Below are 25,264 nucleotides of genomic sequence, written 5' to 3' on the forward strand. Positions count from 1 at the left end.
CACTTTTATAGGGCGAATCTACACTGGTCTGTTATAATGTTATAAATGCATTGTAAAAATGCGACACCAGAGGGCACCACAGAGCAGCGATCTGTCGGCAATGGGAAATGGCATTGAGAGCTATTTAACTTTTTTAAAATAGCCTTTCATAGGGTTTTTACAGATTAGTGTAGACTCAGCCTACATAAAGGGGAGACAAGTCTAGGAATCATTTGCTGGTATAGCATGGGAATCTGCCAGGAAACCTGAATCACCCTTAATATTTACAAGTTTGGTTTTGCAAATGTCAGATCTCATTTGCTTTGGGTTTGGGATGTAGCTGTAAACGGCCTACACAAGGACCGTTAGTACCACATTCTGATGCAAAGGCAAATTTGAATGAAGGTTTCTGAATTGGCAACATCGCTTTTGACTGTCAGAATGTGAACTCCGGGGGTGGGGAGGCAATGGAGTTAATAACTATAAATTTTTGTGCACTGATGTGCATCTATAAAACAATAAAGAATATCTATGTATCTGAAGGAATGGATGCAGGGAGGGAGGCTGGGTGTTGGAAGAAATGCAGGGAGGGAGACTGGGTGTTGGAAGAAATGCAGGGAGGGAGGCTGGGTGTTGGAAGAAATGCAGGAAGTATTGTAGGACACTGAAGATACGCTGCAGGCTGCCAGATATCTGTGGTTCCTATGGCAAGTTGGCCCTCCTACACTTGGAGAGGGTGTGTGTGTTTCCTGCTCATTCTCCTGCCCTGATGGTGGGCATCTTCCCCCTCCCTCACTAACCGCATCTCTGCCATCCTCTTCTGCTGCTCCTGTTCCAGTTCTTCTTTCATCCTCTCCATCCTCTCCTGCTCTTCCTGCTCCTTCCGCTTCCGCTCTTCCTGCTCCCTTCGTTTTCTCTCCACCGCAAGCCGCCTCTTCTCTGCCCTGTCGGCTATCATTTGCTCTCGTGAGAGTTTCTCCTCCTGCTTGTTCCGAGGCGGGTCCAGTGGCTGCGAAACACAAAGGGGGGGAGTGTGCTGTTGTTCAGCTCAAGGGTTTCCCTGGAGGCAATCTGGTTGGCTGCTAGGAGAACAGGATGCTGAACGAGATGGGCCTTGGGCCCAATCCAGCAAGGCTCTTTTGACATCGTTAACCATGTGGCGTTTGCCTTTGCTGTGACTCAAGATGCTTCCATGCAGCAGTTTATGGTGAACTCGGTGCACACTGCGTGGTCTGCCTTCAAATGCCACCCCATATTCCCCCCCTTTAATCGGGATCTACCATTTCTTCAGGAAAACTGATATGTAAACTGTGTGGAAGCAGCCTCCCCCTTTATGCCATTAAGGTTGACTAGTAGAGAACAAGCGTGCCTCTTGTTTTTCGGAAAACGGAATGAAAGTTGTTTGGCTCTCTCTGTGCCCCTGAAAGTTCAGGAAGCTTCTGAGCATTCCAAGGTCAGTTGTCATTTAAGGAGAGAGTACTAGAGATCTGTGGTGCCTTTTCCTAGACATATTCAAGTAGCTTTTCCTTGGCCATACATTTCTAAGAAGAGTGACCATGAGCCTCGAGGCCTAACTGAACACATTCCAATAAATCCATAGCATGCAACCTTAGCCAGTGGGTTTTTTAAAAAAGTAATACAGTGGTACTTTGTTTTATGAACAGAATTGGTTCCGGAAGTCTGTTCATAAACCGAAGCGTTCATAAACCGAAGCAAACTTTCCCATTGAAAGTAATGGAAAGTGGATTAATCCGTTCTAGACGATGAAAAAAACCCCTAAAGCAGCAATTTAACGGAGCGCTTCCAGCAATTTAACGGAACTGCAGCCCAGTTGCGGAAGCGCTCCCTGGCCTCTGGGAGGCATCAGAACGAAGTCCTGGCTCCGACTCCGATGCCTTCGTGGAGGCTGGGGCTTCACTCTGATGCCTTCACGGAGGCCGGGGAGCGCTTCTGTGGCTGTAGCCCAGTTGTGGGCTACAGCCCAGGACTAATTGCAGCCCAGGACTAATTGCAGCCATCAGCAGCCATTAACACCCATCTACAGGTTTACCACTCCCATCAGCCCATCTCCCATTCCCACCCACCCCCACCACCCTCTGTATATATATAGGGTCTGACACTACTGTTTCTAGTGTATCTGAAGAAGTGTGCATGCACACGAAAGCTCATACCAAAATATAAACTTAGTTGGTCTTTAAGGTGCTACTGAAGGAATTTTTTTATTTCCCAGTTGTGGAAACACTCCCCGGCCTCTGGGAGCCATTGGAGCGAAGGCCCGGCCTCTCCGAAGGTATCGGACGCTCAGTAGGCCTCAGGCACCTTGGTTTACTAACTTCTGGGTTAGGAGTGTTTGTAAACTGGAAATTCGTAAACCGAGGTGTTCGTAAACCAAGGTACCACTGTACTGAAAGGGGGGTTCATAATGTATGGAGGGAAGCCACATTGCCCTTCCAGCCACAACCCTCAGCATACTCCTGCTCACTGGTGGAAATTACTCTTAGAAAAACAGCTTCCTGGCACCAATGGACACTTTCATTTTAAGGGATTTGCCCTGCAAGAGGTGGGGGTGGGATTTTGATAGGGATCACAGCTGGGGAGGGAAGAGCTAAACCTCCCCCCTCCCTACACATTGTGGTCCCAGGGAAAATCACCACCCTTTCAAGTATCAGCTTTAAGAATCACCTACTACCAATCCACATTGAAAGCACTTACAGTGGTACCTCTACTTACGAATGTTTCTACTTACGAATGTTTCTACTTACGAATGGAGCTCCGTCCGCCATCTTGGATGCGGTTTAGATAGGATTTTTTCTACTTACAAATTTTTAGATAGGATTTTTTCTACTTACGAATTTTTTCTCCCAATGCATTCCTATGGGATTCGACTTACAATTTTTTACTACTTACAAATGTGCGTTTGGAACGCATTAAATTCGTAAGTAGAGGTACCACTGTATATGCATTTAATGCAGGCGTCGGCAACATTTTCCATCCATGGGCCGGATCATTCCCACGGACATGGGCTGGACATACGCCGGACATGCACAGAAGCGATTTTCGGCGCTGCTCTGCCCATTTCCGGGGCTCTGGAAATCGCTTCTGCGCATGTCCAGAAGCCGAAAACCGCGTCTGGGCATGCACACCTGCGAGAAAGCTTATGGATGGCGAGAACATGTGTGTTGGCCTGGCTGCATGGGTCTTCCTGGTTGCGTGGATCTGACACCTCCGCTCCTAAACGGTTCAAGAATGAATTCAGAAAGCAGCTCCTTCAGGAAAATGACATTGCTTACCTCTGGAGGGTCATTGCTCAGAGTTGTGTCAGGCTGGGAGCCATCATCTGCAGGGGCAACAGCAGCTGTCTCATCAGCAGGAATGGCTTGAGGTCCAGAAGGATGGAGAACATCTTCAGCAGAAGGTTCTTCACCTTCTTCAAGTGGCAAGAGGGATTCTTCCCTGAGAGGGCTGGAAGAAGGAGGGCTTTGATCAGAAAAGCCTCCCTTTTCATCTTCGTCTCCTCCTTCTCCTTCTACAAGAGAACTGATCTTCTCTATTTCAGCAGCTGCATCCCCTTTTTCTTCATCCTGGTTTGAGTCCTCTGCAGCCTCCGATCTTTTGACACCTGCTGACTTCTCTTTGGAATAAGGAACCGTTTTCCCAACAGCCTTCTTCTGTTTTGGTTTCCCTGCAAAAAGATGAACACAGGCACAAGGTATGACACAGGAGCTGCGTCTGAGATTATCTCGTGAAACTATTGCACAAGGTTTTATGGGCATTCCAAATATCAAGTCTTTAAAAAAAATAAAAAAATAAAAATGCTAGGGCCAAACTATGTGTTATACAAATACAGTCGTACCTTGGAAGTCAAACGGAATCTGGTATGGCTGTATTTGTATAACACATGGTTTGGCCCCAGCATTTTTAAAAAATCTGTTCGACTTGCAAAACGTTTGGAAAGCTAAGCGCGGCTTCTAATTGGATGCAAGAAGCTCCTGCAGCCAATTGGAAGCCCCATTGGACGTTCGGATTCCAAAGAACGTTTGCAAATCAGAACACTCATTTTCGGCAAATGAAAATGTTGGACTATATGGAACTTGCTGACCTGACCGGAAGACTACGCGATCGAGGAGAGGAGAAGACGGAAGAAGAATGCAAGAAATTTAGAATATATTATAAAAAATATTGTAAAACTGATATATGAAAAGAAATATAAGCAATTGTGTATGTTGCAGGTTGAGAACTAAGGGAGATATTTTTTGAAATATAGAATAGAATTATATAATGGACCTTAAAGTTTAAAGAAATGGAGATAATGGTAATTTTGGATATAAAATATGAATAGAACCTGCGAGAAAGGATATACAATGAATCGCTCAATAGGGGGCACGAGGAAGTCCACGAGGGAAATTAAGTTAGATTTATTGATTACTTTGATTTGTACATTTACTATTTGTCTTTTTTCTTGTGTATATGCTGTAAATATTTGATATGGTAAGATATGTTTTTTTCTTTTTCTTCATAAAAAATTTCTCAATAAAAATATTTATTATTATTTTTTTAAAAAAAGAACTCTCATTTTCAGTTTTGTGGTGTTTGGGAGCCAAAACGTCCAAGTTCCATGGTGTTTGGGATCCAAGGTACGACTGTACTTGTTTAATGGTAGCGGATGGACAATTATATATAAACATACACACCCACACACCCCAATATCACATAAAAGAAAGTGCGGCATAATGGTTGGAGTGTTGGACTGTGACCCGGGAGATCAGGGTTCGATTCCTCACTCAGCCAGGAAGCTCAAAGGGGTGACCTTGAGCCACCCACCATCGCTTAGCCTAACCTACCTCACAGGGTTGTTGTGAGGAGGAAATTGGGAGGAGGAGAACTGTGTACCTTGAGCACCCTGGAAGAAAAAGGTGGTTTAAGAATGTAATAAATAAGATAAAATAAAAAAAATTCCTGGGGAGAAGGCAATGGAGAGCAGAGAAGTGGGGGCGGGGGGGGGAATGTTTTTCTTTGGGTGTTTCCAGATGGGGGCTCAGTTTGCAAGCAGGCCGCTGAGATATTACAAGTGGACTGTTGGCAACGGGTTTGTTTGTTTTACGTGTCGATTTTCCACGGAAAGGGTAAATCTGAATTAAATGGGGTGGGGATAATGGGGGAGGGGGGTAATCTTAATGCCAACAACATCATGTGGAAGCTGCAAAAAACTTTGCACGCATGAGCAGCAACAGATCCCAGGAAGGGAAAAATGATAGGCTTCTGGAACGGTTAAGCATTCCTTTGCTGCTTGTTGGTTCTTAACCTTCCCAAAGTGGCTTTTCTTTTCTTTTTTTGGAAAAACTGGCTACCAAGATACCACCGCAGTTTGGCCCTCCGTCTACAGCATAAATCCTCAGACTGTGTGCCACACGTGATATTCTAGTGTGCCACAAGAATAAATAATGACAGTCTCTAGTGAGCTCAGTGCCATCACAGGCGCAAAATTTGTTGTTGTTGTTGTTTAGTCGTGTCCGACTCTTCGTGACCCCATGGACCAGAGCACGCCAGGCACTCCTGTCTTCCGCTGCCTCCCGCAGTTTGGTCAAACTCATGTTCGTAGCTTCGAGAACACTGTCCAACCATCTCGTCCTCTGTCGTCCCCCCAGGCGCAAAATAGGGGACACCAAAGGACTCATGGCCTCTGGTTTATTTTTCTGGGAATCCTGCAATGTTCAAATTTTTACCCTGCTAACTATACATTGGAATCTGCTCTGGATCAATATTGAGTAGAATTCCAATGACAACTTCTGCTTAAAACATGCATAGAATAGTGTTGTCAGATCGGGTAGATCAGGCACCCCCAAACTGTGGCCCTCCAGATGTTTTGGCCTACAACTCCCATGATCCCTAGCTAACAAGACCAGTGGTCGGGGAGAGATGGGAACTGTAGTCCAAAACATCTGGAGAGCTGAAGCTTGGGGGTGCCTGGGGTAGATCCACACCACACTTTTAAATCATATTTAAGGCATGTGACTCATCCCAAGGAATCCTGGAAACTGTAGCTTACCCCTCACAGAGCTAAAATTCCCTGCACCCATAACAAATCACAGTTCTCAGGAGTCTTTGGGGAGAAACCCGTTTTTTTATTTATTTAAAATGCATGTTGACTGTTGAATCCATGGGTAGGCAAACTAAGGCCCGGGGGCCGGATCTGGCTTAATCGCCTTCTAAATCTGGCCTGTTTTTACATGAGTAGAATGTGTCCTTTTATTTAAAATGCATCTCTGGGTTATTTGTGGGGCATAGGAATTCATTCATTTTTTTTAAAAAAAGTAGGCCCCCCACATGGTTTGAGGGACGGTGGACTGGCCCCCTGCTGAAAAAGTTTGCTGACCCCTGGTTGAATCCCTCACAAAGGAACAACATTCAGTTTTTAAATGGCCTTTTCCTTTACCTACAACAAAATCTGTCCGTTTATCTTTCTTGAGTGTCTTCTTCTGTACTTTCACTACAGCTCCACTTCTCACCAATTCAGGCTTCTTCTTCCCTGTCTTCGCTTTGTCCTCAGCAACACCTGCAGCCTGTTAGTAAAGAAAGAAAAAAGGATGTAGAGTACAGGGTGGGATAAAAGAAAGAAATTTAGTGCTTAACCAAATACAGGTTAGCATAGCACATTTTTGTTTGGGTGGAAATTTCATAATTTGATTGTTAAGAGTTCTCCTTTTCTTCTTTGGTGATCACTCGTAGCCAAGTAAGATGGCCTTCCATGAACAGGGCCGGGATTAGGTTTGATGAGGCCCTAAGCTACTGAAGGTAATGGGGGCGTTTATATGTCCAGCTGTCCATTGTCAACAACAAATTGTCGCTGGTTTTTTTGTGCTGAATATATTCTATATGGTAATTTATGGACCTAATAAGTATCTAAAGCCATTTGCACATAATAAAATATGTATTTTATCAAAGTAATTGTTGAACTGAAATACAATTAAGAAGTATATGAATAGTGAAATACTATTATTATTATTATTATTATTATTATTATTATTATTATTATTAAATTTTCTTTATACCCCGCCCTTCCCGGTTTTCCTGGATTTCAAAGCGGTTTTGGACGATATATCGATATATCACCCAGCCCTAACAGGCACTCTATTTGCTTCCCCCCCAAAAAAATAGGGACAGGGAACCTGTGTCCCCCCCATTCTTGTTGGACTTTATCTCCCATCTGCCCCAGCAGCATGGCCCAATGGTCAGTGATGATGGGATTTGTTGCCCAATAAAATCTGCAGGGCTTGCCCTCCTTGCCTTAAGTGGTTGTCTAAGATGCTCTGGTTTCTGAGGCAGAAAACCAACACCCTCCCATCCCAGTAGTAAATATAATAATAAGCAAAATAATCAACCATTTGCTTCCCTTTAGTGGTACCCTAAAATGTCCATCTCACTTTGCCCTGCCCTGGGGACCCAGATCAGTTTGCATAAAGATTTTTCCACAATGGTTAGCACTCACTGCCTTGGGATCAGGGCCCTTAGTTGGCTTTCTGGTTTTCTCTGGCAACATTGCTTTTTCTTCTTCTTCTTCACCATCATCACCATCATCTTCTTCTACCTGATGTTTTTCAGATGAATGGGGGCCCATTCTTGCGCTCTTCTCAATTTCAGCACTGCGGTCAAGAATCTCTGTGTTGGTGCTGCCCGATTCAGAGATCTTCTCCCTTTGAAAAAGCAGTATGAAATAATCAGACGGGACGAACACATGGAAACTTAACAGGCACATTGTCAGAGGTCCCTCTACAGATGGTGAGCACTTTGTGGAAGGGATTCCACCGCATTCCAGAAATGTAAGTTTGCACAGTTAAAGTGGGTTAAAGCACTCTGTCCTGCTCGTGACAAATCCGCTTTTATCAGAAAGACTTTTTGCAGTTGGGGGAAATGCAATAAAAAGTGGAATAAACAAGCCAATGATGGGATGGTGTATATAACCTCTGTGCAAGCAAATCAGGATGAGTGGCTCATTGCTGTGTCCCCTCCCCGCCAACAAATCAGAACAAATGCTCAATGAAAAGCGGGCTTCCTGTGTCCTCCGTGTAAGCAAGTCAGGATGAATGCTCAGTAAACAGGGGATCTTTTCCTATGGAAAGAAGAAACTGCAATAACAAAATGGAATCTTTTGATGCTACCTACCTGCTGCCCCTGAAACAGCCCACATTAAGTTTGTTTTTATTTGCTTGCAAGCTACGAAACCCCACGAGGCACAACTCATGTAATTGTAATGGGCAGAGCTGCCTTCCTTTTCTTGTCCTCCTCGCTACTGCAAAAAGGAAGGACTATTCTCCTGTGCCTTTAATGGCAGTCCCAAGACTTTTCTCCACGGTTAATAATAAAAAGGATGCCCCTTTCATCTCAGCATCTCAAAAGTCTGACGCTGCACCTAACAGTCACCCATTGTGAAGGATCTCCAAACCCATCCATGTCCTAGCACCCACGCTGGCTTTCTATGGCCTTCCAGAATCCAGGTGCTGTTTGGGACATAGAGAGACTGCAGCAGCTTGGGCCCAGAATACATAAGAGATCCATCTCTTTTGCCTGGAGGTTTACTAGAATTCAAGATATACTTGTCTCCCTTGCTTTGGGCCAAGACGATGCCATTACAGAGCTCTTATTTTGCTAATAAACCTGTCCAAATGAGATACAAAAGGTTATGTTTGGTTATTCCTTCAGAGAAGCTGAGTACAGCTGGCTTAAACTGGTTTTGCTATCTCAGTCAAGGTCATGCTGACTATTACAAGAAGCTGGAAGGAGCCTGGGTTCCATACTTTCTCTTTCTGTCTCTCTTTCCTTCTGGTGTGGTGTTCTGTATATAGTGTTAAGGTTTAGACTTCTAAGTTACCGTTAAGTTTAAGTCTGCTGTAGCTGGATTTCTTTGTCCATGGAGTTTTCTTGGCAGGGATACTGGAGTGGCTTGCCAGTTCCTTCTCTTTTGAATTATGGTGCTGGAGGAGACTCTTGAGAGTCCCATGGACTGCAAGAAGATCAAACCTATCCATTGTTAAGGAAATCAGCCCTGAGTGCTCACTGGAAGGACAGATCGTGAAGCTAAGGCTCCAATACTTTGGCCACCTCATGAGAAGAGAAGAATCCTTGGAAAAGACCCTGATGTTGGGAAAGATGGAGGGCACTAGGAGAAGGGGACGACAGAGGACGAGATGGTTGGACAGTGTTCTCGAAGCTACGAACATGAGTTTGACCAAACTGCGGGAGGCAGTGGAAGACAGGAGTGCCTGGCATGCTATGGTCCATGGGGTCACGAAGAGTCAGACAGGACTAAACGACTAAACGACAACAAGCTGGATTTCTTATGGACAGCGCCAGTCCTGAATGTATTGGATTTGTGACCATTATGCTCACATGCCTTCAGCAGCAGCAAAGCTCTGGTGGATGAAATACAATTGCCTCTGGTCTATTTTTTTTTTGGGGGGGGGGGAATCCCACAACGTGTTTAAGTTTTTACTCTGCTAACTATATGTTGGAGTTCTGCTCTGCATCAATATTGAGTAGAATTCCATGAGAGACTCAGCCCTTGGAAACGCTAGCGGCTGTCCCATTTCATATACTTACCTATCTGGTGCAGAAATCCTGGGATGGGCAATGTGTGGTTCCAGGTGTGAGAGGCTAGCTGACTGGGGCAAATTATCCAGTTGTTTTTCTGTATCTGCAGTGGGGACAGAGCAAAAAACTTGTATGTTACACGTTAAGGTAGAACAGGCCTTGGCAACATACAAAGCAGAATATATAGACTACGGCCAATGTCTGTTCAGCCACCAGGGGGTGATAAAGCTCCATTGTTGTATTATTATTTTTGCAAATGCAGTGGTACCTTGGTTTACAACAGGTAGGCAACCTAAGGCCCATGGGCCGAATGCAGCCCAATCATCTTCTCTATCCAGGACGGTCCAGGAATCAGCGTGCTTTTACATGAGTAGAATGTGTCCTTTTAATTAAAATGCATCTCTGGGTTATTTGTGGGGCATAGGAATTAGAATGTGTCCTTTTATTTAAAATGCATCTCTGGGTTATTTGTGGGGCCTGCCTGATGTTTTTACATGAGTAGAATGTGTGCTTTTATTTAAAAAGCATCTCTGGGTTATTTGTGGGGCATAGGAATTCGTTCAGCCCCCCCCCCCCCAATAATAGTCCGGCCCATCATATGGTCTGAGGGACGGTGGACCAGCCCACGGCTGGAAAATGTTGCTCACCCCTGGTTTACAACCAGAATCCGTTCCAGAAGTCTGTTTATAAACCAAAACAGGTTGTAACCCAAGGCACACTTTTGCTGATGGGGCCTCCAAAATGTTTTGTTAGTAATCCAAAAAAAGAGGGTTGTAATCCAAAGAAAGGTTGCAAACTGGGACACGCACTTCCGGGTTTGACGTGTTTGTAATCTAAAACGTATGCAAACCAAGATGTATGCAAACCAAGGTACTACTGTACAGGCAATTTGCAGACATCTGATCAGCCCTAATACAGCCAGCTAGCCGGCTGTGTTTGGATGACGAGTTGTGCAGTCTTGAGTTGGAAAGAGATCGGACTGGGGAGCATTAACTATGAATCCCAAACTTTGGGATCCTCTGCAAATATGTGCCAAAGTTTTGCAGGGTTTTTTTCTTTTTTGCAGCCTTTTGCAGCAAAAACCCTGCCTTTTGGAGCACCCCACAAACTGAGCAATCAATATATCAAACACAGGGTTCGTACTTAACATTAACTACGAACCCCAAAATGTGGGATCCCCACGTTTGATCTATCAATTGCTCAGTTTGCGGGGTGCTGCAAAATGTGGGGGTTTCTGCTGCAAAACACGGAAGTACTGCAAAAGTTTGGCACCGGTTTGGAGGGGATTTCCAAACTTTGGGGTTTGTAGTTCATTTTACTGATCCCGCTGAACACCCGCCATCAGTTCTTAGTTCAGATGCTGCACTGTTTCATATCCTGCCGGTATTTGACCCTGTTTCTACATCTACACAATGCAGAATGTAACTGAAATGATGTAGAACAGAGCTTTCCAAACCTTTCACATTGGTGACACACTTTATGGACATGCATCATTTTGAGACACAGTAATTCAGTTTTACTAGCAAACTGGAGGTTAAACTAACCCCTTTCCAGCCCCGGGAGGAGGGCAGGGAGCATTCACACAACACACCTACACACAGCAGCCGACACACTAACATGTCGCGACACACAGTTTGGAAAGCTCTGATGCAGAAGGTAAGTAAAACATCACTGGGGAATGCATACATCTTTCTTGCGGTAGTTTCCAAAGTACATTCTAGAGCACCAAAAGCCCCAGAGTCAAATGATGCTGAGATGAGTGAGTTCCTGACTCACAAACATGCAAAGAAACAGAACAGAGTGATTATTGCAAATGCTAACTGCAGCCCAAACTAATATCTAATCGGGCACGTATAGTGAGAGCAACAGCCCAAAGGAATGAAGAAAGAGGGGCTTTACAAAGACTGTGAGATGATCAGCACAATCCTATACACGTCTGCTTGGAAGTAAGGGTTTGTCCACATCTACCATTTGCCCACTATTTTCCAGGAGCAGATCCACGCTTGTGTCAGTGGTGTTGTTTTGCTTTCCCTGCGAAAACCCACTTTTTAGCACTCAACTGGAGCAAACATCAGTTTGAGTTTTCTATGGCTTGCATTTGCTCCAACTATACTTTAAAGAGCAGGTTTCTGCAGGGAAAGCTCCAGAGCAAAAAAAAAGAAGAAAAAGAGAGAGAGAGAGAAAAAGGGGGGGGGGGTTAGGCACCTAGACATGAAGCTTTAAATTGCAGACTGGACCTGGAAATAGCAGAGGGTTAGGATAAGCCCTACCGGTAAGTCTCACTGAGTTCAGTGAGAGTATGTTCGCATTGCAGCTTGCTCTGCTTCCAGTGTGCTCCCACTGCTGGTTTTCAAAGCCACATTTCATTTCACTCTTAATTTGCACAATGCCTTTCTATATTGCTATACACAAGGCAGTTTGCAGCAAGAAAACATACAACAAAGAACACACACCATATAATAATCTGATGCAATACAAAAAGTCATAATGAAACATAACTTTAGAACGGAGCAACTTATATCAAATAAAGTCATATTCAATGATCTATTAGAACATTATAGTATGCAATAAAATTAACTCTCAAAACACCAGCAAATAATAAACAGAAATTCACTCTTAACAATTGCAATAAATGATTACTAAACTACGTTCCATAAAAATAACTGCCAGTCACAATGCATAAAACACCACAATACATACAAAACCATGTAAAAGGATCAAACTGAGAAACAATGATGCACAACTTTTAATATATATATATATATATTCACATGGCATTAGCCATAGTCCACATTGTTCCTGTAGTTTCTTGGCAAATACTTCCCCTACAAACCAGCTTCAATCAGATTAGAAAACTGGGTACAGAGGATGTTGTGATGCCGATAGAGGGGGCACTTGCTCCAAAAATTTGCAAGAAAATCCCACAGCAGTACGAAGCACAAAGCACTACCACTCTGATTTATACTGGCTTTTCTTTTAGATTTAAGCAAACACCAAGAATGATATTTCCATGCCATCTGTTTCTTACTGCTCCCTTCTTTTCCCCACCCACCAAGAATCACATGCAGAAAAAGCTACGCAAAAGTACATGTGGGAGTTCTGCACAGCACAACCCATCATTATCATCATCATTTATTGAATTTATATACCGCCCTATACCCAGAGGTCTCAGGGCGATTCACAGAAAATATCACAATATATAAAATCAATAAAAACAATAACCCAGCAACACTCCCCCCTGCAAAAAAGCGTCGCATTTTAAAAGGGCATAGGATGTCAATCAGGTCAACCTGAGGCATGGTTAAAAATGAATGTTTTTGCCTGGCACCTAAAGGTGAATAATGAAGGTGCCTGGCAGGGCCGTCTCAAGCAGGTCGGGTGCCCTGGCGCTGAGGCACGGAGATCGCTCTGCCGCCCCCGCCCTCACAGCGCGCAGCGCGGCTTTGCCGCGAGCGCCCCCTGCTGGCCTGGCGCCCTGGTGCCCCGCGCCGCCGGGACCTTACCTAGAGCCGGGCCTGGCGCCTGGCAAACTTCCCTGAGGAGAGAATTCCACAGACCGGAAGCCACTGCAGAGAAGGCCCTGTTCTCGTGTTGCCACCCTCCGGACCTCTTGAGGAGGAGGTCAATGGGCTCCGAGTTCTGTACTGGATAGAGATCGCTGGTAGTACAACCCAACCTATACATGTCTATTCAGAAATAAGCCACACTGAGTTCAACAGGATTTCCTCCCAGGTAAGTGTGTACCAGCTTGGTGCCTTTGCAGTGCAATTCTACACATGTCTACTCAGTTCCCCCCCAATAACTGGAATGGAACAGCAGGGAAGCTCCAGCTTGGGGGCCTGATTCTGCAGGCAAATCCATTTCAGCCAAGCCATGCTCATCAGCCATATACCTGACGTCATATGTTGGTGGTTTTTAAAAACCACTTAGAGGTCCGACTTACAATCAAGTGGTATTACAAAAGGGTTAAATAAATGATCTCATGGGTGCAAGCCTGGGCAGTGGGTATGGAGGCCTTGGGCTGCCCAGATGACAAGACCCTCACTTGGCCTCGCTGATGTGGTCCAAAGGAAATCAGAGCAATACACTTGGCACCAGCTTAGTTGTAGGAGTTGCCGGAAGGAGGCATACAACTCTCTTAGGGACTCCACTCAGGATTTGTGTTGGGTTTACTGCTTAGCCTTATCTTCTCTTGAATATATCCCACAAGGCAGCAGAGGTTTAGGGTCCGAGTTTTCCTTCTTCTAGATGGGCTACCTTCCCAGGTGGACGTGGGCCCCTCACTTCCCTCTACAACACGCGCAGAAACAGCCTTCTTAACCAGGCATCCCCAAACTTCCGCCCTCCAGATGTTTCAGACTACAATTCCCATCTTCCCCGGCCACTGGTCCTGTTAGCTAGGGATCATGGGAGTTGTAGGCCAAAGCATCTGGAGGGCCGCAGTTTGGGGATGCCTGTTCTTAACTCTCAGTCTGCCAGAGCCTGTCTTTGCATGCAGAAGTCCCTAACTCACTGAAGGCATACCCTCCAACATTTCTCCAATGAAGATAAGGACGTCCTAAGAAACAGTGAGGCATTCTGGGATCAAATAAGAAACTGGCCTCTGTAAATCCAGGTCTGTCCCTGCAAAACAGGGACATGGAGCATCTGTGAAGGTTTGAGACCCATTGGCTACCCTCGCTTGGTTTAGCTGACCAGCTGATGCTGTTTCCTGGTGTGTGGCCACTCTCGACTTCTAGGAGCCACAGGTGAGAGCTTAATGCAAGGCAAAGGTGGACAAACCACCCCAGAAGGAGCACAACGTGTCTCCCACCAGAGGTACTGCCCTTCCCCTAACACCCCATAGACCCCTAAACAAATTATAGATATATGGTCTGGGGCACGCTCTGGGCCAAAAGGGGGCTTGCAGGCACCATCAGCCAACTGCTTAGCAGCACCTGCAAAGGCCCCCAGCAAAGCACTTGGCCAACATGCACAAAGCAGTACATCAAAACAGGTCACCTGGTGCCATTGCGACATCTGGAGTTTGACAGGTGGGCAGATCCAGTTCCCCACCCCTTGGTGAACAAGATTGCAGCTTCTCTCTTTCATACCTCCTAGGTGTGTGTGGTCTTCAAAGAGATCATCATCATTATTTTAAAAAACAAACAGCTCTTCCAAAGACAAGCAATTGCCAAGGAAAACAACACACCGTTTAGGGATCAGCAGGTGGTGGCTGGGTTGGCGAGGCAATACTTTTAAGTTGACATATACATGTCATTTATATTATTGGTCTTAAAGACAATGATGCTCTGGAGCAGTGTTTCCCAACCAGTGTGCCTCCAGATGTTTTGGGACTACAACTCCCATCATCCCTAGCTAGCAAGACCAGTGGTCAGGAATGATGGGAGTTGTAGTCCCAAAACATCTGGAGGCACACTGGTTGGGAAACACTGCTCTGGAGTTAGGCAATGCTTAATCGGGGCAGACCGAATACTAAGCTAATGACCTGACTCAGAACGTGGCAGCTTCCTAGGTTGGCACAACTGGGCATTGTAACCTGAAGACCATCTTGTCGTTGGGTACGTGGCCAAGAAGGATTTTCATTGCTTTGCTGTCTGCCCAGATAAGAAACAGTGCTGTTGCAGGAATGCCCTGGATAGAAGCAAAGGAGCAGTGGTGGTGGGGAAGAAACATGAGAATGGGAATGGGAGACGGGGTTGTGGGACTGTGCCAAGGCTGGATTTAGGTTTGATGAGGCCCTAAGCTACTGAAGGTATATATCCAGCTGGCCTTTGTCAACAACAAATTGTGGCTGCTTTTGGTATTGAATATATGCTATATGGTAATTTATGGACTTAATAGGTATCTAAAGCCATTTGCACATAACAAAATATGTATTTTATCTAAGTAATTGCTGAACTGAAATACAATTAAGAAGAAGTATATTAATAGTTATTTTTTTTGGGGGGGGGGGTCAAGAGAGTGGAGACCTAAGCTATAGCTTGTTTAGCTTATACGTAAATCCGGCACTGGCCTGCACAGACCAGCCCTGCTCCCCTGACACTTCCCACATTTAGTGGGGAGGTCTGGACTTTGAAGGGAGCTTCTAAGCACGTTCAGGAGCAACTTTGGGTTACGTTCCCATTGCGGGAACCCTGTTGTGGAGAGAAACGTACTTAGGCGCCTCCAAACCTTCTCGCTTAACACAGGAAGAATGGAGATGGAGCAGTCAGAGCTATTGGAAGCAGGGTGGGTCAATCTGTAAATGACAGTCTTTCCAGTGCCAAGTCCTGTTACCTGCATTAGTTTGTGGTATAGGGAAGCTTTTAATGTTTGATGGATTTCTGTATTTTAATGTTTTGTTGGAAGCCGCCCAGAGTGGCTGGGGGAACCCGGCCAGATGGGCGGGGTATAAATAATAAATAATAAATAATAATAATAATAATAAGTAGTAGTAGTAGTAGTAGTATATATATTTTAAGTCCTCATGAGTGCAGGTTTCTCCTACTAGACATTTTTGCAAATAAATTTAATAAAGTGCATTTTTGCATGTGACTATTGGCGCTGTGGTTAAACCACTGAGCCTAGGGCTTGCTGATCAGAAGGTCGGCGGTTCGAATCCCTGTGACGGGGTGAGCTCCCGTTCCTCGGTCCCAGCTCCTGCCAGCCTAGCAGTTCGAAAGCACATCAAAATGCAAGTAGATAAATAGGAACCGCTACAGCGGGAAGGTAAACAGCGTTCCCGTGTGCTGCTCTGGTTTGCCAGAAGCAGCTTTGTCATGCTGGCCACATGAAGCTGTACGCCAGCTCCCTCGGCCAGTAATGCGAGATGAGTGCGCAACCCCAGAGTCGGTCACGACTGGACCTAATGGTCAGGGCCTTTTTATTCTCTCAAATGTGCATTTTTGGAAACATCACTTGGCTGGAGAACAGCACTGCAAAATTCTAAGGTGCGTGGATTTCAAAGGACGGCCGTGTTTCAATTTGTGCGTTGTTTTCAAAGGTGCAAATTAGGTAGGTTTATGTCCTGTTCAGGCGATAATGTCTGAGACAGTTATTAAGGCAGCTGATTCCAAAGCTGCCCAACTGAAACACAAACTGAGCGGGGCTCAGTTTGCAAATGCCATACTTTTACATGGCTGTTTCTCATGCCATGCTGGTCTGGCAATGTAGGGAAATGGGGAGATGCAGGTACTCCTCGTACCAGTTTTGGTGCTGGGAAGTAACCATGTCCTGCCTTCTCCCTCAGTTTCCTACATTCCTGGCAGAAGGGTGGAGAATATATCTCCTGCTAAAGAGGGATGTTTCCAGATGATCTATTTACTGAGCATCTGTCCTGATTTGGTATGCAGCAAGGCTAGATTACGACGAAGACTTAATGAACATTCATTTTGACTTGTTTTCAGGGTAAAAAGGTAAAGGGGCCCCTGACCATCAGGTCCAGTCATGTCCGACTCTGGGGTTGCGGCGCTCATCTTGCTCTATAGGCTGAGGGAGCCAGCGTTTTGTCCGCAGACAACTTCCAGGTCATGTGGCCAGCATGACAAAGCCACTTCTGGCGAACCAGAGCAGCACACGGAAATGCTGTTTACCTTCCCGCTGGAGCGGTCCCTATTTATCTATTTGCACTTTGATGTGCTTTCGAACTGCTAGGTGGGCAGGAGCTGGGACCGAGCAATGGGAGCTCACCCCATTGCAGGGATTCGAACTGCTGACCTTCTGATCAGCAAGTCCTAGACTCTGTGGTTTAACCCACAGCGCCACCTGGGTCCCTTGTTTTCAGGGTAGACGACGTCAAATGTCACCCCACACTTCCCAGTCCATTTCCCTGCCAATTTCCTTACTGCAAAAAGTCTGATCTTCCGGAGAAGCATGTTTGTTGTGCAAGACCCCTCCTCCCTTAGGAACATTGACTATAACTGTGCAGCCTGAATTTGATGGGATATGACTGAATTCCTCCTAAATAGCAGCAGTCTGGAAGCTTCTGAAAACCAGGTCTAACTACATGCAAGCTTTCTACAAGCAAATCAGGATGGGGGGCGGGGGATTGGGTTGTCTGGTATTTGCCCATAGGTGACTGAATCCTCCCTGAAAAAAGCAACAGTCTGAGAGGGATTGTAGTTTAAGAATTAGCCTTGAGACGTCACACACCGTAGCACCAAAGCCTTGTATGAATGGCTACAACTGGGATCAAATTGAAGTCCTGAGAGCAGCTCAGGCTTCTATCTACTCAGTTTTTCAAAGGGCAAGAAACTGTATCGCTCACATTCGTCCCGCATCCTGTAAAGGATAATATTCCATCATCTGTGCCATGCATGTGTTGCCCATAAACAAATGCATCTCTGCTGCTGATTATCCCCAGGGGTGCTGGAGATGAGGCCCTTGTAAATCAAAGCAAGGAAGTTGGCCTCTTTATAACATCCTGATACTTGGCTTTCCTTCACACGTCTCCTCACACGTCTCCTCAGCATGGGGGTGACCTGTTTTGCCCACCCACTAAGTACCAAATCATAGCTAGCTACACTTCTGGTTTTTTTGTGGCTGGGAGTGGGGGCAACTTATTACATTGGTCTGAGACTCCATTTACACCCACAGTACAACCTCGCAACACACAGATTGTCACCGTTTTAAGTAAGAGTTGATCCGAGGCGAGTTAGGTTTCATATATCATGTTAGTGTTTTTTTCCACAAAAGCTAAGCTGATTTTCACACATTCTCTGTCTTGGAAATAGTGGGTCAAAGGCAGAAGCCGGTTGGCGTTAAGAAGGAAGGTAAAAAGGTAAAGGAACCCTGGATGGTTAAGTCCAGTCAAAGGTGACTATGGGGTTGTGGTGTGCATCTCGCTTTCAGGCCAAGGGAGCCAGTGTTTGTCCACAGACAGCTTTCCGAGTCATGTGGCCAGCATGACTAAACCGCTTTTGGCATAACGGAAGCCAGAGCGCACGGAAACATCATTTACCTTCCCGCCGCAGCAGTACCTATTTATCTACTTGCACTTGTGTGCTTTCGAACTGCTAGGTTGGCAGGCGCTGGGACAAAGCAATGGGAGCTCACTCCGTCGCATGGATTTGAACCACCGGCCATCTGATCGGCAAGCCCAATAAGCTAAGTGGTTTAGACCACAGTGCCAACTGCGTCCCTTTTAAGAAAGAAGCCCTCCATCTTGGGAAGGAGGCTACTCTGTGGTTTACAGGGAAATTTGTGGCTGGCAGCCAGCGCTGGGGAGCTATAGCTTCCTATCGATATTTCTGGTCCAGCCTGGCTGGCTAAAAGCATAACTATTTTCCTAGAAAAAGAGGAGCCAGAACCCACCATGAATGCCTTCCTTGTTCTCTTGTAATGGCAATGGCACCCACCTGAGAGATGCGGGAACGGAGTTCCGGCAAGTTCCAGCTGCAAAAATGCCCTGGCTAAAATTCTACCCAATCTCAGCTACTGTATGTTGCCTTTGGGCCAAAACGGAGCTGGCGAAGGTTGTCCACAACCTTAGAAAGACAGCAAACTATGGGGCTTGTGTGAGTTTTAAACCTCCTGCGCTTCTGCATCAATAGCACTAGAAAAGCCAGTTTAAGATCTTTGGGGTTCCCCCTCCCTCCCTCACTGCTTCTTTTGCTGAGCTGCTCTAGGAAGAAGAAGAAAAGGGAAAGGAAAAAAAAAGAGAGCTAACATAAAATGAGCTCTTTGGAGACAACTCTGGAGGGAGTTTTCAGAACTGAAATTGTCGAGTTGTTATGGGCTTACTCACAAGGATTTCTGCGCCTGTGTGTATGGAGGAGTTCAGAAGCAGAAATCAACTGGAAGATAAAACCCATGCTGTGCGAAAAGGTGTACTTTATGAACTTCCCTGGTGTGAGCGATGGGGAGCTGGGGGAGTTAAGCGGTTTAGCTAACAAATGCCGGAGAATCACAGATTAAGAGAATGAAGCTCCCTTGGCTACCCCCCCCCAACAGCCCTGTTTTCTTTAGTGCGGCTGGCAGGAGGAGAAATGTACCACTGCTTCGCTATAGCCTGACGCATATTATACGGAGGTCTCGGTCCAATTACGCAGGAAATCAATGTCAATATACTTTAAGGTGTTGCCTCATATTATAATATTACAAAATCCTACTAATCTTTTGCCATGGGCCTCAATGTGACATTGCAGAAGTAGAACGAAGTTTCTGTTTTGGTCAAAAAAATAGATATCTCTATAGCCTAACTTATTTCCCTGCAAAGTAAGTTTGACTATACAATTAAACTTGATAAGAATTTCGACAGACCCTCCAAGATTTACAGAAGCCGTCGCAGTTTCATGATTTGATCCGGGAATGTCCTGCTTTTCCTTAGGACGTCCCTATTTTCATCAGGGAAATGTTGGAGGGTATGGAGTTATGCGTCTCCCCCCCCCCTCCCCAAGCCAAGGAGATAAGTAACTATATTATACAACCTTTAGAAGACATCTGAAGGCAACCCTGTACAGGGAAGTTTTTATAATGTTTAATGTTTTATTATGTTTTTATATATGTTGGAAACAACCCAGAGTGGCTGGGGCAACCATTCTTGTCCTCAACATGTGACTTTCCATCTAGATGAATTCCAGATCCTGCTGTTTCTAGATACCCGTTTGAAAACCCTCCCACTGGCTGGATTATCTACACCAGTGTTTCCCAACCTTGGGTCTCCAGCTGTTTTTAAACTACAACTCCCATCTTCCCTAGCTAGCAAGACCAATGGTCAGGGATGATGGGAATTGTAGTCTGAAAACAGCTGGAGACCCAAGGTTTGGAAACACTGGTCTACACCTTTTCCTCGCCGCACATGCTGTCCAAGTGAAGGGGCTTCCTATGGGTTTCCCAGTTCTGGTTTCCCTGTATCAACTTGGCGTAGTTTTCAGCATTGCCTTCTTTGGCGATCACTCGTAGCCGAGTAAGATTGTCTTCCATAAACACGATTTAATTTTATAGATTAAAATCTATACACAAGAGGCTCGCCCCTTGGCAGTTTTATACCCCCTGCAAATCGCCTGGGCAAATGCATCCATGCCATCCCTTTCTCGGCCTGCTCAGCCTTTGATTCCTGATGTATGAGGCCGATCTGAGAATTGATTTGCTCTCGGGGCAATTCCTTTCATCTGCTTTGCACAGGTGCAAAGTGGTATCAAAGAAGACCACACAGCTGCAAGGAACGGCAGCAAGGAGGGCAGAATTGCCAGGCTTCTCCCCAGGAGGCAATGGGCTCCCACCAACACCATGCTGAGCTTGGCTGGGCTTTGTTTTCCTTCAAATCGCACTCCTCTTGTTGTTGCAAACTGCCTTGGGACCTTTCAGTGAAGGGCGGGTAAGAACTCCTCAGGAGTACAGTGGTACCTCGGTTTACAAACACAATTGGTTCCGGAAGTCTGTACTTAACCTGAAGAGTACTTAACCTGAAGCGAACTTTCCCATTGAAAGTAATGGAAAGTGGATTAATCCAGTCCAGACGGTCCGTGGAGTACTTAAACTGAAGCGTACTTAACCTAAAGTGAACTTTCCCATTGAAAGTAATGGAAAGTGGATTAATCCATTTCAGACGGGTCCGCGGAGTACTCAACCTGAAGCATACTTAACCCGAGGTATGAGTTACAGGTAGGTAGCCGTGTTGGTCTGAGTCGAAACAAAATAAAAAAATTCCTTCAGTAGCACCTTAAAGACCAACTAAGTTTTTATTTTGGTATGAGCTTTCGTGTGCATGCACACTTCGTCAGATACCTGACGAAGATATACCTGACGTCAGATATCCGAGGTATGAGTGTAATTGGTTCCGGAAGACCTTACTTAACCTGAAGCGAACTTTCCCATTGAAAGTAATGGAAAGTGGATTAATCTGTTCCAGACAGGTCCGCAGAGTACTTAAACTGCAAATACTCAAACCGAGGTGTACTTAAACTGAGGTATGATTGTAGTGTGAAATGAAAGCCTACACTGGCAGGAATGCACATTAAGTTTTTTGTATATGTGAATATATCACACAAATGGTTCCAGGGAGGCTTCAAGGCACATCTAAAATGTGCAGTGTCATGTTCCTACTAATTTCTGACTTGGCCCAGTATACCTGAAGGAGCGTCTCCACCCACATCATTGAGCCCGGACACCGAGGTCCAGCTCCATGGGACAGGTGCCAACATACCTAGCTCGGACCTATTCTTACAGTTATCGGAAAGAATCAAAAGCCACACATTTCTGATTGTTTCATCAGAGCAGGATATTTTGCTTGCCAGTTGGAATGACTACCCTCCCCTTATGGGCTATTCTGGGGGTTGTCTGACCCTCCAGAGAGGATTTTGGGGAGGTGGGAGGGGTATTGGGGGGGCCAAAGCGCCATTGCACTGGCAGGAGCTCTTATGTTGGCTTCTGTTGAGAGGCCAGGTTAGCTAAATCCAGACCCTTAACAGGATCTGAAGGAAGAACACAATAACTGAGTGATAACTGCATTTTGTCTTTTCCATTAAAAAACAAACCAACAGGAAACCAAGCTAACTAGGGAAACAGTCTGACCTCAAGTGAGTAAGGAATGGAGAGGTGGGGATTGGGATAGAGTTGCTGTATTTCAAACAGTGAAAAACCAGACAGAAAAAGTTTTCTTTTTAAAACCCAAATTCTGGCAACCCTAGACTGGGATCTTTTATCAGGAAAGGCGGCCCTAGGCTTTAACCACTGGGAATGGTTTTCTAATCACAGTGATTTGTGGGAGGGATGTTCAAGTGATGTTTCTCTTTCACTCCTGGGAAAGCAGGCAGGATGATGAGCATCCTTTCCAATCACTTTCTGCTTTCTAATATACAATTAAAAACTAATACTTCAATCAGTTTCCTTTCATTCTGCCGCTTCCCTCCCCTCTCAGATTGCTTTAGACTGGTTATGACTAATTAATTAATTAACTTGTTTCTTGTTTATTCTAAACACTTTCTGTCCCCCACTCACCAAACCATGCTTTAGGAATTTTTTCAAAAAAAAATTGTCAACACACTACGTTAGATTTGCGGTGATATTGTGACCCCGTGGGCTAGGGATTTCCCCCCCCAAAATCCCCCCCCGCAGGTTAAGGCGTTGAGGCCTAATTTTTTTGGTCTGTGATAAAACGTGTTTTTGCACCACCAAACCTTGCAGGGGAGAATTTGCAACAGTTTGCCTCCATTTTCTAGTGAACTGCAAACATCAGATTTTTTGTGAAATTGTTACCCCGCGGATTAGGTTTTTTTTAAAAAAAATGTCTTTCCACGGGTTAAGGCACCTAGATCTGATTTTTTAAAATCTATGATAAAATGTGCTTTTTGCACCGTGAAACATTTCAGGGGAGAATTTGCAACAGTTTAACACCATTTTTGAGTGACTTGGATAACGTGAGATTTTTGGTGAAATTGTGACCCCGCAGGGTGGCTAAAATCTTTATGAAACACACTGAGCAAGTGGGAAAGAAGGAGGAGTTGATTCATGGGAGGGGTTTAATTGATATTCTATGTATAGTCCCTGAACTTTGTTCTGAATTAGCAAAGTAAGAAGTCACCCTGTGGATGTGTATACTAAAGAGCAGGGCACAGGGGACCTGGGTTCTAGCCAGGAAGGTCAATGACCAGGGATGCTGCGAGTTGAAATCCAACCACCGTTGTACTGTATTGACCGCGATGCACAGAACAAGGTTGGGTGGTTCACAATTCACATGCACACATTCACCCCTTGATGACCGCCACAACACATCATAAATTGCGTGTGAAGCATCTGCCCCAGATTAAATAACCATTGTTGTTGTTTAGTCGTTTAGTCGTGTCCGACTCTTTGTGACCCCATGGACCATAGCACGCCAGGCACTCCTGTCTTCCACTGCCTCCCGCAGTTTGGTCAAACTCATGTTCGTAGTTTCGAGAACACTGTCCAACCATCTCGTCCTCTGTCGTCCCTTTCTCCTAGTGCCCTCCATCTTTCCCAACATCAGGGTCTTTTCCAGGGAGTCTTCTCTTCTCATGAGGTGGCCAAAGTATTGGAGCCTCAGCTTCACGATCTGTCCTTCCAGTGAGCACTCAGGGCTGATTTCCTTAAGAATGGATAGGTTTGATCTTCTTGCAGTCCATGGGACTCTCAAGAGTCTCCTCCAGCACCATAATTCAAAAGCATCCATTCTTTGGCGATCAGCCTTCTTTATGGTCCAGCTCTCACTTCCATACATCACTACTGGGAAAACCATAGCTTTAACAATATGGACCTTTGCCGGCAAGATGTAAATAACCACACAGCCTTCAAATCACTTAACATCGCATCGGAAAGCTTTTCAGGGGAGGCTGTGGTCATCTTGAGTTGCAAATCCACAGCAGAAATGCCATGAGAGGGTGCATTTGGCCTATCTGAATTAAGCGCCAGCGCGGTTTAAGGGTTATAGCAGGCATCCCCAAACTGCGGCCCTCCAGATGTTTTGGCCTACAACTCCCATGATCCCTAGCTAAGAGAGCCAGTGGTCAGGGATGATGGGAATTGTAGTCCAAAACATCTGGAGGGCCGAAGTTTGGGGAGGCCTGGGTTATAGGTTTTCCCCAAAGAACTGTTTGAAATGCACGTCTTTGAGATGGCTCCGGTGGTATGTAGAGAGACCAAAATCATATGCTTGCTTTTCCTTTGTTGTCCTAGCTAAAATCATAATAAGCGACCGAGAAAGCTGAATTGCATCCAGCCTTGCAAAGACAGGAAACTTTTAATGGCCCTGGACTCTGCAATCTAGGTCTTGTTGGCATGGAGATATATATTTTTTTCAGCTGTTCTGTACAGCAGCGTGCCCTCTCATGTTCCTTGCACTGCTTCTACCAAGCAGTTTCCTGATAATTCCACCCTCAACATCCCCTCAAAGTGGAAACCATCAAGAGCTGCATTTGTTTGATTTCCCTCTTGCCCAGGCTCTTTAAACTTCCGGCAAGCAAATTATGATCAAAGTAATTACCCAGTGGCACATGCTCATGGCCTTAATTGAGCATCTTCCTTGAAGCTAGTTGGGTTCTCTTTTTGTGCAAGAAGAAAGGGAGGGGAGACACCCTCAGTCCTAATTTGGGAAGGATCCTTGGGTAGGCACTCTTACGATCCCAAATCAAAAATGAAAATAAATGATGGAACGGTATTTTTACCTAGGTGGTCAATGTGAATCAAGGACCATTTTAACACAGGATGTGCAGCAAAGGCAATGGACTGCACCATGTGTACGGGTTCTGGGAAGTCATTGCTAAGAGCGGTTGCTTGGCACACATTGCATATACCTACTAGGGGCAAAGCAGTTCAAAACATGCACTTATGTGGACACTTTCTGAACAAAAATTCTTTATCAATGGAAGATCTGTTTGCCTGCAGACGCCTGTAGAGCAGGGGTAGGCAATCTAAGACCCGGGGGCCGGATGCGGCCCAATCGTCTTCTCAATCTGGCCTGCGGACGGTCCGGGAATCAGCATGTTTTTATGAATAGAATGCGTCCTTTTATTTAAAATGCATCTCTGGGTTATTTGTGGGGCCTGCCTGGTGCTTTTACATGAGTAGAATGCGTGCTTTTATTTAAAATGCATCTCTGGGTTATTTGTGGGGCCTGCCTGGTGCTTTTACATGAGTAGAATGCGTGCTTTTATTTAAAATGCATCTCTGGGTTATTTGTGGGGCCTGCCTGGTGCTTTTACATGAGTAGAATGCGTGCTTTTATTTAAAATGCATCTCTGGGTAGTTTGCGTGTGGAGAA

The 25,264-nt window shown here is 45.3% G+C and overlaps 1 protein-coding gene across 1 annotated transcript in view; it reads right to left on the reverse strand.

The window, feature by feature from the left end:
* KIAA2012 (KIAA2012 ortholog) overlaps window positions 1-25,264 on the reverse strand; it is a 76,797-nt gene that overhangs the window by 4,717 nt on the left and 46,816 nt on the right. The window contains exons 14-18 of the mRNA XM_035137391.3: window positions 9,574-9,667; window positions 7,466-7,670; window positions 6,413-6,539; window positions 3,270-3,661; window positions 780-988 (exon numbers count right to left, since the gene is read on the reverse strand). Coding sequence (XP_034993282.3) covers window positions 780-988; window positions 3,270-3,661; window positions 6,413-6,539; window positions 7,466-7,670; window positions 9,574-9,667 — 1,027 coding nt within the window. The remainder of the gene's footprint in view (window positions 1-779; window positions 989-3,269; window positions 3,662-6,412; window positions 6,540-7,465; window positions 7,671-9,573; window positions 9,668-25,264) is intronic.

This window comes from Zootoca vivipara, chromosome 1 (genome assembly GCF_965207765.1).
Source record: "Zootoca vivipara chromosome 1, rZooViv2.hap1.1, whole genome shotgun sequence".
Classification (NCBI taxonomy): domain Eukaryota; kingdom Metazoa; phylum Chordata; class Lepidosauria; order Squamata; family Lacertidae; genus Zootoca; species Zootoca vivipara.